At 40.2% G+C, this 15,520-nt stretch overlaps 1 protein-coding gene and 1 pseudogene across 7 annotated transcripts in view; one reads left to right on the top strand and one right to left on the bottom strand.

Annotated features, from left to right (window-relative positions):
- Positions 1-15,520, bottom strand: part of INVS (inversin) — a 216,004-nt gene that overhangs the window by 188,384 nt on the left and 12,100 nt on the right. For all 7 annotated transcript variants that reach the window (XR_009215061.1, XR_009215062.1, XR_009215063.1 and 4 more), the window contains exon 3: positions 477-643. Coding sequence is in view for 3 of the 7 variants with exons in the window: in XM_032164681.2 (XP_032020572.1) it covers positions 477-643 (167 nt within the window). In the remaining 4 variants the exon portion in view is untranslated. The remainder of the gene's footprint in view (positions 1-476; positions 644-15,520) is intronic.
- On the top strand, positions 9,668-10,560 carry LOC116475332 (small ribosomal subunit protein uS5-like; annotated as a pseudogene).

Raw genomic sequence — 15,520 nt, 5'->3', positions numbered from 1 at the left:
TTTACTCTCTGCAGCTTAAAGACAGCTTTTAGAAAAAATATATAAAACCGGCTGGGCGCGATGGCTCACGCCTGTAATCCCAGCACTTTGGGAGGCTGAGGCGGGCGGATCACGAGGTCAGGAGATCGAGACCATCCTGGCTAACAGGTGAAAACCCTGTCTCTACTAAAAATACAGAAAACTTAGCCGGGTGTAGTGGCGGGCGCCTGTAGTCCCAGCTACTTGGGAGGCTGAGGCAGGAGAATGGCATGAACCTGGGAGGCGGAGTTTGCAGTGAGCCGAGATTGCGCCACTGCACTCCAGCCTGGGCGACAGAGCGAGACTCCGTCTCAAAAAAAAAAAAAAAGAAAAAATATATAAAACCTATGAGGCATGCATTTGAGACTTCTTTATTATCTGTCCATTGCATAGTTCCACTAATCAACTAGCAGACATCACACAAAACATTTACTCTTCAAGGAAATTTTACTTCTCACCTTCTGGGCTGCAAGATGGAGGGCTGTTCTCTGGCTATGGTCAGTTTTATTCACATCTGCTCCTGCCTTCAGGAGAGCATCTGCACAATCCAATCTGTCAGCCAACACGCAATACATAAGTGGTGTTCTCCCAAATTGATCTTCTTTGTCTTTAAGAGCAGAGTTTCCTATAAGGATAAGAAACAGATAGTGATATTTGATAATTGTTATTACTAATATAAGTAGAAACTATATTTGCTGTTTATTATCAAGCATTGTGCTAAATGCATTAAATATATCGTCTTATTTTTACTTGTCCTATGAAGTAGATATTACCATTGTCATATTATAGGAAACTGAGGCTCAGAGAAGTTAAGTAACCAGTCTATGTTCACACTGAAAGTAGGTGGGGCTAGAATTTAAACTGATGACTCAATCATATTATGCTGAACTAACATTTTGAGATACAGAGCTACTTATGTTCCTCCCTCACTCACTCTCGTCTTTTGAAACAAATATTTAATTAATACCAATTGTACACTAGGCATTGCGGTATGTTTTATGAGTGATACAAAAATGAATCACAGGCTAGGTGTGGTGGCTCACGTCTGTAATCCTAGCACTCTGGGAGGCCAAGGTGGGCAGATCACCTGAGGCCAGAAGTTCAAGACCGGCCTGACCAACATGGTGAAACCCAGTCTCTACTAAAAATACAAAAATTAGCCAGGTGTGGTGGCGGGCGCCTGTAATCCCAGCTACTCGGGAGGTTGAGACAGGAGAACTGCTTAAACCCGGGAGGCGGAGGTTGTAGTGAACCAAGATTGTGCCATCGCACTCTAGCCTGGACAAAGAGAGTAAAACTCCATCTCAAAAAAAAAAAAAAAAGTCATGGTTGATTTCCCTTTCTAGACAAGATGACAAGATAGAGCAAGTACATAGTATCCACATCCTCCTGCTAATTACAACGAAAATCCCCAGGGCAAAAGGCAAAATAAATGACAGGGGGAGAAGGGGAGGCATCTTGGACTAGGAACTTTGGAACTTGAGAGACAACCTGCTATAAGTTCCCTGAAGCGTTTTCTGTTTGCTTGTTTGCTTTTGCCTCCAATCTATGGTAAATTATGGGCTAGAGTAGCCTATAATCCAGAAACACCAAAGTGCACAGATGCCAAATTTCTCAAGAGAAGTCTACTCTCTCTAGTAAAAAGACTGGGAGGCAGGTAACTCTGCCGAGTGAACCATTTGACTATGCTCTACTCAAAACACATACAATAAAAGAAACTGCACCTCTTTTCCCCACTGGACACTATAGAGACTGTTGGGAGGAGCCCTGTCAAACTATCAATGCCCCGAATTAAGCAAAGGATAGCAACGAGGTAGTATTTTACCCCTTTCCAACTAGAGAGTAGGAGTATGGAGAGGACAAAGTTGGAGGAAGTAATTGGTACAAAAAGTCAGGACACTTTTGAGCAGCCCATGTGTGAAACTGGTCAGAATCAAGATAGCAAAAGCTCTGAGAATTGAACTATAGTTAGATTATTGCCTTGGTTCTAAATGGGTCTGAGCAGCCCAGAGGTGGGGCAAACCAGAAGAGCCCTGCAAGGTATCTGAAAACTAACATGAAATTTGAACCACAAAATCGAAAGAGAATGTTCATTCTAAACCTTGACAGATTGTCCGTTTACTAAAATAAGATATTTAAATAGGATCCAGAGTCTCATAATACAGAAAATGTCAAAGATATCCAAAATTATGAAACAACTCAAAAGTTTGGAAAATATTAATTGAAACAAGAAAAGATAATCAACAGGCACTGACACTGTGATGACACAGATATATTAGAATTATATGACAAGAATTTTAAAACAACTCTCATAAAAATGCTCCAACAATCAACTATGAACACTCATGAAACAAATAGAACATCAGGAATGAAAAAAGAGAAGCAGAATGTAAATATGTGAGAAAAATAATAGACTGTTTTTATCCTCTTTAGTTTTTTTTTTTTTTTTTTTAATGAGGGTCTCACTGTGTTGCCCAGGCTGGTCTTGAACTCCTGGGCTAAAGCAATCCTCCCTGCCTCAGACTCCTGAGTAGCTGGGGCTACAGTGCATGCCTGGCTTATCCTTTTTAATTTTTAGAGTTATGTTTCAATGATTGAAAGCAAAGATAACCTTGCTGTATGATGTGGTTCTCAGTTTATGTAGAGGTGATTTTTAAGATAACTATATCAAAAAGAAGGGTAAAGGGACCTAATTAGTGATAAGGCTTCTATATTGCACTCGAAGTAGAAAATACAGACTGTGATAAAATAAGTATACATATTCTAATACCTAGAACAATCATACACACACACACACACACACACATACACACTCAGAAACAAATAAACAAAAAACCTCCAATGAAAACAAACTATACAAAGAGATTTATTTAAAAACACAATATAGACCCAGCAGGGTGGCTCACGCCTATAATCCCAACATTTTGGGAGGCTGAGGTGGGCAGATCACCTGAGGCCTGCAGTTCGAGACCAGCCTGGCCAACATGGCAAAAACCTGCCTCTACTAAAAATACAAAAATTAGCCGGGTGTGGTGGTGGCACATGCCTGTAATACCAGCTACTTGGGAGGCTGAGGCATGAGAATCACTTGAGCCCAGGGGGTGGAGGTTGCAGTGAGCTGAGATTGCACCACTGCATTCCAGCCTCGGTAACAGAACAAAAACCAAAATATAAGATACCACTTCACATACACTAGGATGGTTATAATAAAAAAAAAACATAATAACAAGTATTAATGAGAATATGGAGAAATCAAAACCGTCATATACTACTGGTGGGAATCTAAAATGGTACAGTCACTTTGGAAAATATTCTGGAAGTTCCTCAAAACATTAAGTAACCATTTGACCCAGCAATTCCACTACCAAGTATGTACCCAAGAGAAATGAAGACATATGTCCACACAAAAACTGGTACACAAATATCCATTGCAGTATTATTCATGACAGCCAAAAGGTGGAAATAATGCAAGTATCCATAATCTGTCCATCAAGTGACGAATGGTTAAACAAAATGTTTTATATCTCTACAGTGGAATATTATTCCGCAAAAGCAATGAAGGTCTAGTATATGCTCAACATGGATGAACCTTGAAAACATTATGCTAAGCAAAAGAAGCCAGTCAAAAAATACCACATATTATGTAATTATATTTATGTGAAATATCTGGCACTGGCATATCTATAGAGACAGAAAGTAGATGAGTAGTTGCCTAGGACTGGGGGTTGGGCACAAATTTGAAGAGTAACAGCCAAAGGGTGAAGGGTTTCTCTGTGGGATAATGAAAGTGTTCTAATATCATTTGTGGTGATGTTTGCCCAACACTGAATATACAAAATCACTCAATTGTATACCTTAAATTTTGAATTGTATGGTATGTGAATTATATCTTAATAGAGCATTATAAAAAGCTCTACCATATATAAATTAAAATGGAATACTAAAAATATTCAAGAAATGGAAAGGAGGACAAGAATGAAACACAGAAGGAACATGCAGTGTTCAACACAATAAATTGGAAATCTTAAATCTTAACATTCATAATTACATTAAATGTAAATGGTGTAAATACATCAATAAAAAGGCTGAGATAAAAAAGAAGACTCGATTAGGCTGGGTGCAGTGGTTCATGCCTGTAATCCCAGCACTTTTGGAGGCCGAGGCGGGCGAATCATGAGGTCAGGAGATCGGGACTATCCTGGCTAACATAGTGAAACCCCGTCTCTACTAAAAACCAGAAAAAATTAGCCAGGCATGGTGGCGGGCACCTGCAGTCCCAGCTACTTGGGAGGCTGAGGCAGGAGAATGGCGTGAACCCGGGAGACGGAGCTTGCAGTGAGCCGAAATCGCGCCACTGTGCTCCAGCCTGGGTGACAGAGCAAGACTGTCTCAGAAAAAAAAAAAAAAGAAACTCACTTAAAATACAATAACATAGGAGGTTAAAAGTAAAAGAATTAGCAAAACTATAATAAATACTAATGAAATGAAAGCTGGAGTTAAGTATATTAATATCTAATAAGGTAAACTTTAAAGACAATTACCAGAAACAAATAGAGATATAACAATAAAAGGGTCAATTCACCAAGAATACATAAAATTCCTAAATGTATACATACTAAATCACAGAGCTTCAAGATACAGGCAGCAAGAACTGATAGAATAGAAAGAAACACTTGAAAACACAATTATAATTGGTAACTTCAACACTTTTCTCTCAATAATTGCTAGAACCACTAAAATGAAAATCAGCAGGGACACAGAAGAACTGAACACCAAAATAAAGCAACAGGATCCAACTGGTATGTATTTAACACTTCATCTAATGACAACCAGAAATACAATCTTTCAAAACACCCATGGGACCTTGACCAAAATATACAACATACTGGGTCATAAATGAACACTAACAGATTTAAAGAACTGAAGTCATACAAAGTGTATTATCAGATGACAGTATAATTAAACTAAGAAATCAATAACAGAATGATAACAAGAAATAACAAAATATTTAAGATAATCCACGAGTTAAAGAGAAAATCTCAAGGGAAATTAAAAAGCATAATTAAATGAATAAAAACATATTGTTGTAAGGTTCTTGCACCACACGTGAGGGAAGCTTAGAAGGAAATACATAGTAATGAATGCTTTCAATTAGAATAGAAGAATAGTTTCAAATCAATTATCTATGCTTCTACCTTGGGACACTAAAACAGAGAGCAAATTTAACCCAAAACAAGCAGAAGGAAGTACATAAGAAAAATAAGAAGAGAGCAATTACATTAAAATCAGAAGAAAATAGAGAAAATCAACGAAGCTAAAAGTTGGTTCTTGGAAAATTAAATTAATAAATCTCTAATCAGATTGATCATTAAAAACAGAGCAGACACAAATTCCCAATATCAAGAACGACATCTCTACAAAGCCTGCAGATATTAAAAGGCAAATAAGAGAATGTCATAAGCTATAAACTCACAATTCAAGTGAAATGGATAAATTCCTTGAAAGATATACCCCTTCAAAGTCCACTTAAGATACAGATACTCTCAACAGTACTTGTGGTAGGCTAATTCTAAGATGGCATCCAAGACTTCCAGCCCCTGGTATACATGCCCTGTATGATCCCCTCCTCCTGAGTGTGGGCAGAACTATGATGTCACTCCCACGATTAGGTTTTGTTATGTGGCAAATATGAAGGGATTTTGCAGATGTAATTAAGTCTCTTAATCATTTAACTTCAAGTTAATCAAGAGAGATTAGTTTGGGTTGCTTTCACCTAATCAGGTGAGTCTTTCCAAAGAGTGTCTAGAGATCCAAGGTAGAAATTGTAGAGATTTGAAGCAGCAGAGACACTTTCCTGCTGGCCTTGGAGAAGCAAACTGCCATGAATTTTAAAATTGTACAAAAAAAACTGTAGTCAACTCGTTCATCACTATTTGTTGGAGTTTGGGTTTTCAGGCTGTTTCTGGGCTACGCAGTTCTTTCCAGGGTACCTTGTAGCAATTTGAGAATTCAGCAACACATTCTGCTGGGACTAAAGATCCAGAAGGAGCTTAAAGCTATGACTAGACCATTGATTGACTCATCACAAATGTGCACCTTGATCCCAGAGTCTTCACAAATGCTCACCAAAGAAAGATTCCCAGGATGATTCAGAGGCCTCTCATAACTTCTGCTCCAAAACATTAATAAAGAGTCTTGATAACTTGATTCTTCACCCAGGTACCAAATTCCCTTCCCCTCCACCAGAAGGTTCACCCCAACAACAGGATAGAAAAGCAAAGACCTTCCAGGACATCAGAGATGGTTTGCCTTACAGGACAAGAGGAAACAGGACATCGTTATTTGTGGAAAGAAAGGATGGTAAAACTGAGATACCTGTTAAACTCAACAGATTTTTCTCAGCTTAAATGAGAGCTAACAAATATTGGGCCTAAGACGGTTCAGAATGAATCAAGAATTGAACCATTCAAATGTGGCTGCAGTTTCCACATGTATCATAGATGGGATCCTTCTGAGAATGCTAGAATAGGAAATTATGACAATGAGCTGATTTAGTCATAAACTTTATTCTTGTACTTTTCTTTCTTGCTGGCAAATTTATGCAGCAGTCTGTGCTAGGATAGACTGTATACCAATAATAACCTATGATGAGTAATGTCTTTTTCTTCTTGTATCTTTTCCTTCTTACCTTGATAGCAGTAATTTATAAGGAACCTGTGTAAGTTTGAATGTATTTGAATAACTTGAATATACTTTAGCTCTACTTTTTTATTTGAACCCAAAGCAGCACCAATAAGTCTGAATTATTCTCACGTGCTGGGATTAGAGGCATAAGCCACCACACAGGGCTCCCATATGTTTTAGAACCTAAGTTGGTGAGATGAATCCCAACATCTAGAATTTGAAGCAAGATAACTTATGGGAAAAGAATGAAAAGAAAACATTGAGTAGTTGGATTAGAGCATAACTAATTAGATTTTCTGGTTTTTAAAAATTTGAATTTTATATATATATATATATATATTTTTTTTTTTTTTTTGAGACGGAGTCTTGCTCTGTCGCCCAGGCTGGAGTGCAGTGGCGCAGTCTCGGCTCACTGCAAGCTCCGCCTCCCGGGTTCACGCCATTCTCCTGCCTCAGCCTCTCCGAGTAGCTGGGACTACAGGCGCCCGCCACCACGCCCGGCTAATTTTTTGTATTTTTGGTAGAGACAGGGTTTCACCGTGGTCTCGATCTCCTGACCTCGTGATCCGCCCGCCTCGGCCTCCCAAAGTGCTGGGATTACAAGCGTGAGCCACCGTGCCCAGCAAAAAATTTGAATTATATTAAAAGGAAATTCCAACATGCTATTTTTTCAATTTTCAGTAACAAATAAATGTGCATATAGAGAAACAATAAAGTTGACATATTTAAGTACTTTTAAAAAAGTGAATTCTGGACCAGGTGCAGCAGCTCACACCTGTAATCCCAACACTTTCGGAGGCTGAGGCAGGCAGACCACCAGATCAGGAGATCGAGACCATCCTGGCTAACACGGTGAAACCCCATCTCTACTAAAAAATACAAAAAAATCAGCCAGGTGTGGTGGCGGGCGCCTGTAGTCCCAGCTACTCGGGAGCCTGAGGCAGGACAATGTCGTGAACCTGGGAGGCAGAGCTTGCAGTGAAGCCGAGATTGCACCACTGCACTCGAGCCTGGGTGACAGAGACTCTGTCTCAAAAAAAAAAAAGAATTCTGCCAATGTGCAGTGGGGAGAGAATCCTAAATCTCAGACGAGACCTTAGCCCTGGCTGATGCCTTGACTGCAGGCTTGTGACACCACGAGCAAAAGCCTCAGCTTGAGCAGTGTCTAGATTCCTGACATACGGAAACTGTGAAGTAATAAATGTTTGTTGTTTGTAAGCTAAGTTTGTGTTAATTTGTTACACAGCAATAAAAACCTAATATAGTACTTTATTAAAAAATTAAATTCATAGTTAATCCCCACTATAAGTTACTACTAAGAATAATTTGTTAAAAACTTCCCAGAGCAATCTTTGTAGAAATGAAATATGCAGTTTTAAAATTGTTATGGAAAGGCAAAAGAAATGAAGAATAAAAAGTTTTTGAAAAAAAGAACAAAGTTGAAGAACTCACATTGTGTGGTATCAAGGCATATTGTAAACCCACAGTAATGAAGAGAATGTGGTAGTGGCAAAGAAATAGACTCATAGACCAATAGAACAGATTTGAGAGTATGTAAATAGACACACACAGACATGATCAACTGACTCTGACAAAGATGCAAAGGCAAACCAATAGATAATCTTTTAAATAAATGGTGCTGGAAAGGCCAGGCATGGTGGCTCATGCCTGTAATCTGAGCATTTTGGGAAGCCAAGGTGGGTGGATCACCTGAGGTCAGGAGTTCGAGACCAGCCTGGTCAACATGGTGAAACCCCATCTCTACTAAAAGTACAAAAATTAGCCAGGTGTGGTGGTGGGCACCTGTAATTCCAGCTACTCAGGAGATTGAGGCAGGAGAATCACTTGAACCTGGGAGGCAGAGGTTGCAGTGAGCCGAGATCATGCCACTGCACTCCAGCCTGGGCAACAGGAGTGAATAATAATAATAATAATAATAATAATAACAACAACAATAATAAATGGTGCTGGAAAAATTTGGCATTCATATACAAAAACAAAAACATATACAAAAACAAAAACAAACCCAAAGCTTTCAACCTATATTTTGTATGTTAGTCAGTTCAAGCTGCTATAACAAAGTACCATAGCCTGGGAGGCTTATAAAAAACAAAAATTGGGGCTGGGTGTGGTGGCTCATGCCTATAATCCCAGCACTTTGAGAGGCTGAGGCGGGTGGATCACTTGAGGCCAGGAGTTCGAGACCAGTCTGGCCAACATGGTGAAACCCCGTCTCTACTAAAAATACAAAAATTAGCAAGGTGTGGTGGCGGGCATCTGTAATCCCAGCTACGCGGAGGTTGAGCCAAGAGAATTGCTTGATGGAGGTGGAGGTTGCAGTGAGCTGAGATATTGCCACTGCACTCCAGCCTGGGCAACGAAGTGAGACTCTGTCTCAACAACAACAACAACAACAAAAATTGGCTGAGAATGGTGACTCCTGCCTGTAATCCCAGCACTTTGGGAGGCTGAGGCAGGAGGATCACGTGAGGCTAGGGGTTCAAGACCAGCATGGCCAACATAGCAAGACCCCATATCTAAAAAAAAAAAAAAAAACGAAAAAATCTGTCTTGGTGGTATGCACCTGTGCCTAGCAGTTCTGGAGGCTAGAAGTCTGAGATCAGGATGCCAGCATGATCAGGTTCTGGTGAGGCCTCTCTTCTGAGTTGCAGACTGCTGACTTCTGATATCCTCACATGAAAAAGAGGGCTTGAGAGCTTTCTGGGGTTCCTTTTATAAGGGTGTTAATTCCATTCGGGAAGGCTGAACCCTCATGACTTAAATTATCTCCCAAAGGCCCCATCTCCTAATATCATCACATTGAGGGTTAGGGTTTCAAACATAAGAATTTTGGAGGAATACAAATATTCAGTCCATAATAGCACCATATATAAAAATTACCCCAAAATGGATCATAAACTTAAATCTAAAACCTATAACTGCTTCTTCTCTGAGAAAACACCAAATGGCTGATAATGCCGGTGCAGCGGGAGGTGGGGGGGTGGGGGCGGAGGCCCTGGTGGCCCTGGGATGGGGAACCGCGGTGGCTTCCACGGAGGTTTCTGCAGTGGCATCCGGGGCCGGGGTCGCGGCCATGGATGGGGCCTGGGCTGAGGCCATGGAGCTCGTGGAGGAAAGGCTGAGGATAAGGAGTGGATGCCTGTCACCAAGCTGGGCCGCTTGGTCAAGGACATGAAGATCAAGTCCCTGGAGGAAATCTATCTCTTCTCCCTGCTCATTAATGAATCTGAGATCATTGACTTTTTCCTGGGGGCCTCTCTCAAGGACGAGGTTTTGAAGGTTACGCCGGTGCAGAAGCAGACCCATGCTGGCCAGAGCACCAGGTTCAAGGCATTTGTTGCTACTGGGGACTACAATGGCCACGTCAGTCTTGGTGTTAAGTGCTCCAAGGAGGTGGCCACCACCATCCGTGAGGCCATCATCCTGGCCAAGCTCTCCATTGTCCCCGTGCACAGAGGCTACTGGGGGAACAAGATCAGCAAGCCCCACACCATCCCTTGCAAGGTGACAGGTCGCTGCGGCTCTGTGCTGGTGCGCCTCATCCCTGCACCCAGCGGCACTGGCATCGTCTCGACGCCTGTGCCCAAGAAGCTGCTCATGATGGCTGGAATCGATTACTGCTACACCTCAGCTCGGGGCTGCACTGCCACCCTGGGCAACTTTGCCAAGGCCACCTTTGATGCCATCTCTAAGACCTACAGCTACCTGACCCCTGACCTCTGGAAGGAGACTGTATTTACCAAGTCTCCCTATCAGGAATTCACTGACCAACTCGTCAAGACCCATACCAGAGTCTCCATGCAGTGGACCCAGGCTCCAGCTGTGGCTACAACATAGGGTTTTATACAAGAAAAATAAAGTGAATAAAGCCTGTTAAAAAAATAAAAAATAAATAAAACCTATAACTATATAAAACTTTTAGAAGCAATTGAAGGTGAAAATCATCATGATTTTGTGTTAGGCAGAGATTTCTTAGATATGATATAAAAGAATAATCCATAAAAATTAATAAATTAGATTTCATCCAAATAAAGAAACTGTGTTTGAAAACACAATTAAGAAAAATCTTTAAAAAGCCACAAATTGGGAGGAAATATTTGCAAAACACATATGTGATAAGGCCTTTTATTCTAGAATAAATAAAAACTTTTACAATAGAATAATAAGATGGATAATGAAACTTAGGCTGGGTGCAGCAGCTCACATCTGTAATCCCAGCACTTTGGGAGGCAGAGGCGGATAGATTGCTTGAGTCTAGGAGTTTGAGACCAGCCTAGGCAACATGGCAAAACCCCATCTCTAATAAAAATATAAAAATTAGCCAGGTGCAGTGGCTGGACTCATGCCTATAATCCCAGCTACTTAGGAGGCTGAGGCATGAGAATCACTTAAACCCGGGAGGCGGAGGTTGCAGGGAGCCGAGATTGCACCACTGCACTCCAGCTTAGGTGACAGAGTATGACCCTGTCTCAAAAAAAAAAAAAAAAAAAGAAAGAAATTAAAAGCCAACAGACACATGAAAAAATGCTCATCACCACTGGCCATCAGAGAAATGCAAATCAAAACCACAATGAGATACCATCTCACACCAGTTAGAATGGCCATCATTAAAAAGTCAGGAAACAACAGGTGCTGGAGAGGATGTGGAGAAATAGGAACACTTTTACACTGTTGGTGGGACTGTAAACTAGTTCAACCATTGTGGAAGACAGTGTGGTGATTCCTCAGGGATCTAGAACTAGAAATACCATTTGACCCAGCCATCCCATTACTGGGTATATACCCAAAGGAATATAAATCATGCTGCTATAAAGACAAATGCACACGTATGTTTACTGCGGCACTACTCACAATAGCAAAGACTTGGAACCAACCCAAATGTCCAACAATGATAGACCAGATTAAGAAAATGTGGCACATATACACCATGGAATACTATGCAGCCATAAAAAATGATGAGTTCATGTCCTTTGTAGGGACATGGATGAAGCTGGAAACCATCATTCTCAGCAAAGACAAAAAACTAAAGACCACATGTTCTCACTCATAGGTGGGAATTGAACAATGAGAACACATGGACACGGGAAGGGGAACATCACACACCGGGACCTGTTGTGGGGTGGGGGGAGGGGGAAGGGAAAGCATTAGGAGACATACCTAATGTAAATGACCAGTTAATGGGTGCAGCACACCAACATGGCACATGTATACATATGTAACAAACCTGCACGTTGTGCACATGTACCCTAGAACTTAAAGTATAATAAAAAAATATACAAAAAATAAAAATAAAATAAAGAGAAATTAAAAGGTGGCCAAAAGGTTTTAATAGACATTTCACATGAAAAGACTCTCAACATCATTAATACACAGGGAAATGTAAACTTAACCTATAATGCGATACCACTGCACATCTATTAGAATGGCTAAAATGAAAACAATCAAAAGCAAACTTCACAATACCAAATGCTGTTAATGATGTAGAACCTAGTTGTAGAACTATTAATAGAACTCTCAGCCATTGTTGGTAGAAATGCAAAATGGTATAGCTACTATTAAAACTGTAGCCTAATAATTATGGCCTAATAATTTTTCACCTAAGTGTTTACTAAACAGAAATAAAAGCATGAAAGTTTAAGTTAATATAAAAACTTGTATGTGAATATTTACGGCAGCTTTATTCATAATTGCTAAACACTGGAAACATCCCAATTGTCCCTCAACTGGAAAATGAGAAAATAATCTGCAGTACATCCATACAATGGAATATAGCTCACTAATAAAAAGCAATGAACTACTGATCCACTCAACAACATGGAAAATTCTCAAATGCCTTATGTCAAGTGAAAGAAATCCACTTCACCAGGCACAGTGGCTCACGCCCATAATCCCAGCACTTTGGGAGGCTGAGAGGGGGAAGATCCCTTGAAGCCTGGAGTTTGAGACCAGCCTGGGCAACATGGCGAAACCCCATCTCTACAAAACACACACACACACACACACACACACACACACACACACACACACTTAGCTGTGCGTGGTGGAACATGCCTGTAGTCCCAGCTACTCAGGAGGCTGAGGTGGGAGGATCACTTGAGTCTGGGAGGTCCAGGCTACAGTGAGTCATGATTGTACTACTGCACTCCAGCCTGGGAGACAAAGTGAGACTCTGTCTCAAAAAAAAGAAAGAAAGAAAGAGAGAAAGAAAGAAAGAAAGAAAGAAAGAAAGAAAGAAAGAAAGAAAGAAAGAAAGAAAGAAAGATGCTTCAAAGGGTATATATATCATGTGACACATTGGCATAGGATTGTGGAGAAGTTAAAACTATAGAGACAGAAAACAGACTAGTGGTTACCAGGGACTGGAATATGTGGAATGTGGGGAGAAATTGGCTATAAAAGGACACAGTTCTAACATTTTGGGGCATGATAGAATTGTTCTATATCTTGATGGTCATGGTGATGACATGATTATATATTTGTCAAAATTAAATAACTGTATATGAACAAGGGTGAAATTTACTGTACTATATACCTCAATAAATATTAGTTAAAAACAATAACTACAAAAGATGCCATGGCTCCAGCCATGTACTGTAAGTGAAAAAAATGTTGCCACTTTTGTTACAGATAATCATCAAGTATTCATCTCCTACTAGCTGACGGTAATTACATCTGGGTTGAACAAGAGGGAAGTCAGTTACTTCTAAGGTATCTTGGCCTGAACTGTGCTAATGGAGGAAGTGAGTAGGCAAAATAAAGTGTTTTCTTTGGAAAATAGAATGCTAGAAATGTCAATGGGTACAGTTAGATATAAGGAATAAGTTTTGGTGTTCTATTGCACAGTAGGGTGACTATAGTTAACAATACTGTATTGCATATTTCAAAATAGCTAGAATTTTGAATGCTCTCACCACAGAGAAATGATAAATGTTTGAGTTAATGCATATGCTAAATACCATCATTTGATCATTACACAATGTATACATGTATTGTAACATCACACTCTACCCCCATAAACACATACAATCAGTATGTATCAATTAAAACTAAAAAACAAACAAACAAACAAAAAAGACACCAGATAAATGCCTGGGTTGTTTTGGGCATGAAACTAAGCTACTGTTTTAGTTTGAAATACTTCAACATATATTTTAATCTTGGACACGCTGGGACCCAGAAAGACTTCCTAGCTTTTCAGCAATTTACTTCGCTGGTAAAAAGCAAGAAAGGTCATTGCTCTGGAAATCTGAAAGAGCCTTACAGATGTATTCAGGTTGTGTATAACTCCTAGAGGAGGCAGATACTCTTTTTCAGAACTTTTTTGAAGATGGAGGCAGATTTTGCATTGGATTCAACACATCTGATAACAGAAGCCCTTATGCACAAGGTTCTGTGTAGTACAACAGTATATTCTTTGTACTAGAGCCTTCAGTATCTAATCTAGAAGATTCCAAAGATTCTATCACTATATTTATACATAAAGATTTATTTAAACTGAAATTCATTAACAGAACTAAAATGTAGTACAACAGCATGTTCCTTTTATCAGTTTGAGTCCTTCTGGAATCAAAGTGACACTTATAGAGAATATGCCATAACGAGACTAGTCTCTAGTTGTCTTTCGTGATTAAAGGGTAGTCTCTACTGGCATCTTATTAGGTTAAGCAAAGATAGTAATAGCTAGTATTAGTAAGATAACAGTAATTCATTTACACTTTCTGTCTAGAGAGACATTCCCCCTTAGAAGCTTTAGTAAGGGAGAGGATTAGGAACTATGGTCACAAGAATAAGTGCTGAGAAACAGAGGCTATCTCACATTCTGGGATAATCCTAACTCGAGCTTGTCCAACCTGTGGCCTGTGGGCCACATGTAGCCCAGGAAGGCTTTTAATGCTGCCCAACACAAATTCATAATTTTTCTTAAAACATTATGAGATTTTTTTGTGTGATTTTTTTTTTTTTTTTAGCTCATCAGCTATTGTTAGTGTTAGTGTATTTTATGTGTAGCCCAAGACAATTCTTCTTCCAATACCCAGGAAAGCCAAAAGCTTGAACACCCCTGTCCTAACTGATTAGGATCCTCAGGGCCAAAGCAGAGTCAGCATCATGGGGTTAATAGGCACCTCACCTTCTAGGACACAGAACTTTAGGTCAATCCTGTTCTCTCCCTAAGTCTTATGTAAGACACAGGGAACTTCAAGCCTTCTCTTTGTTCCCTGACATACCTTGTTTCTGTGTAACCGATATATGTATTTCCCAGAAGAAGTTATTGGGTTATGTCACCACGATCCAATATTTTGTGCCTATAAGGCAAAATTTGTCTGTTTGAGGAAATTTTAAGTATATATCCCCTGGCTGGGCATGGTGGCTCATGCTTGTAATCCCAGCATTTTGGGAGGCTGAGGCGGGTGGATCACCTGAGGTCAGGAGTTCGAGACCAGTCTGACCAACATGGCAAAACCCTGTCTCTACTAAAAATACAAAAATTAGCTGAGCATGGTGGCATGTACCTGTAGTCCCAGGTACTCGGGAGGCTGAACCAGGAGAATCACTTGAACCCGGAAGGCAGAGATTGCACCACTGCACTCCAGCCTGGGTGACAGAGTGAGACTCTGTCTCAAAAAAAAAAAAAAAAGAAAGAAAGTATATATCCCCTAAATGATTAGAAAAAGCAGCATTCAACCTCACTTAGGTCCTGTCTTGAGTAGCTCTAGGGGGACAGTGGCTTCATGGCTAGTTTCTGAATAATGAGGGTACCATTAGGTTCTGGGCTTCCTGGCCAGTAACTGAGCGAGGT

The sequence above is a fragment of the Hylobates moloch genome, unplaced genomic scaffold (assembly GCF_009828535.3).
Source record: "Hylobates moloch isolate HMO894 unplaced genomic scaffold, HMol_V3 SCAFFOLD_10, whole genome shotgun sequence".
Classification (NCBI taxonomy): Eukaryota; Metazoa; Chordata; class Mammalia; order Primates; family Hylobatidae; genus Hylobates; species Hylobates moloch.
The sequence above is the reverse complement of the archived record's forward strand: the minus strand, read 5'-3'. Positions and strand labels throughout refer to the sequence as shown.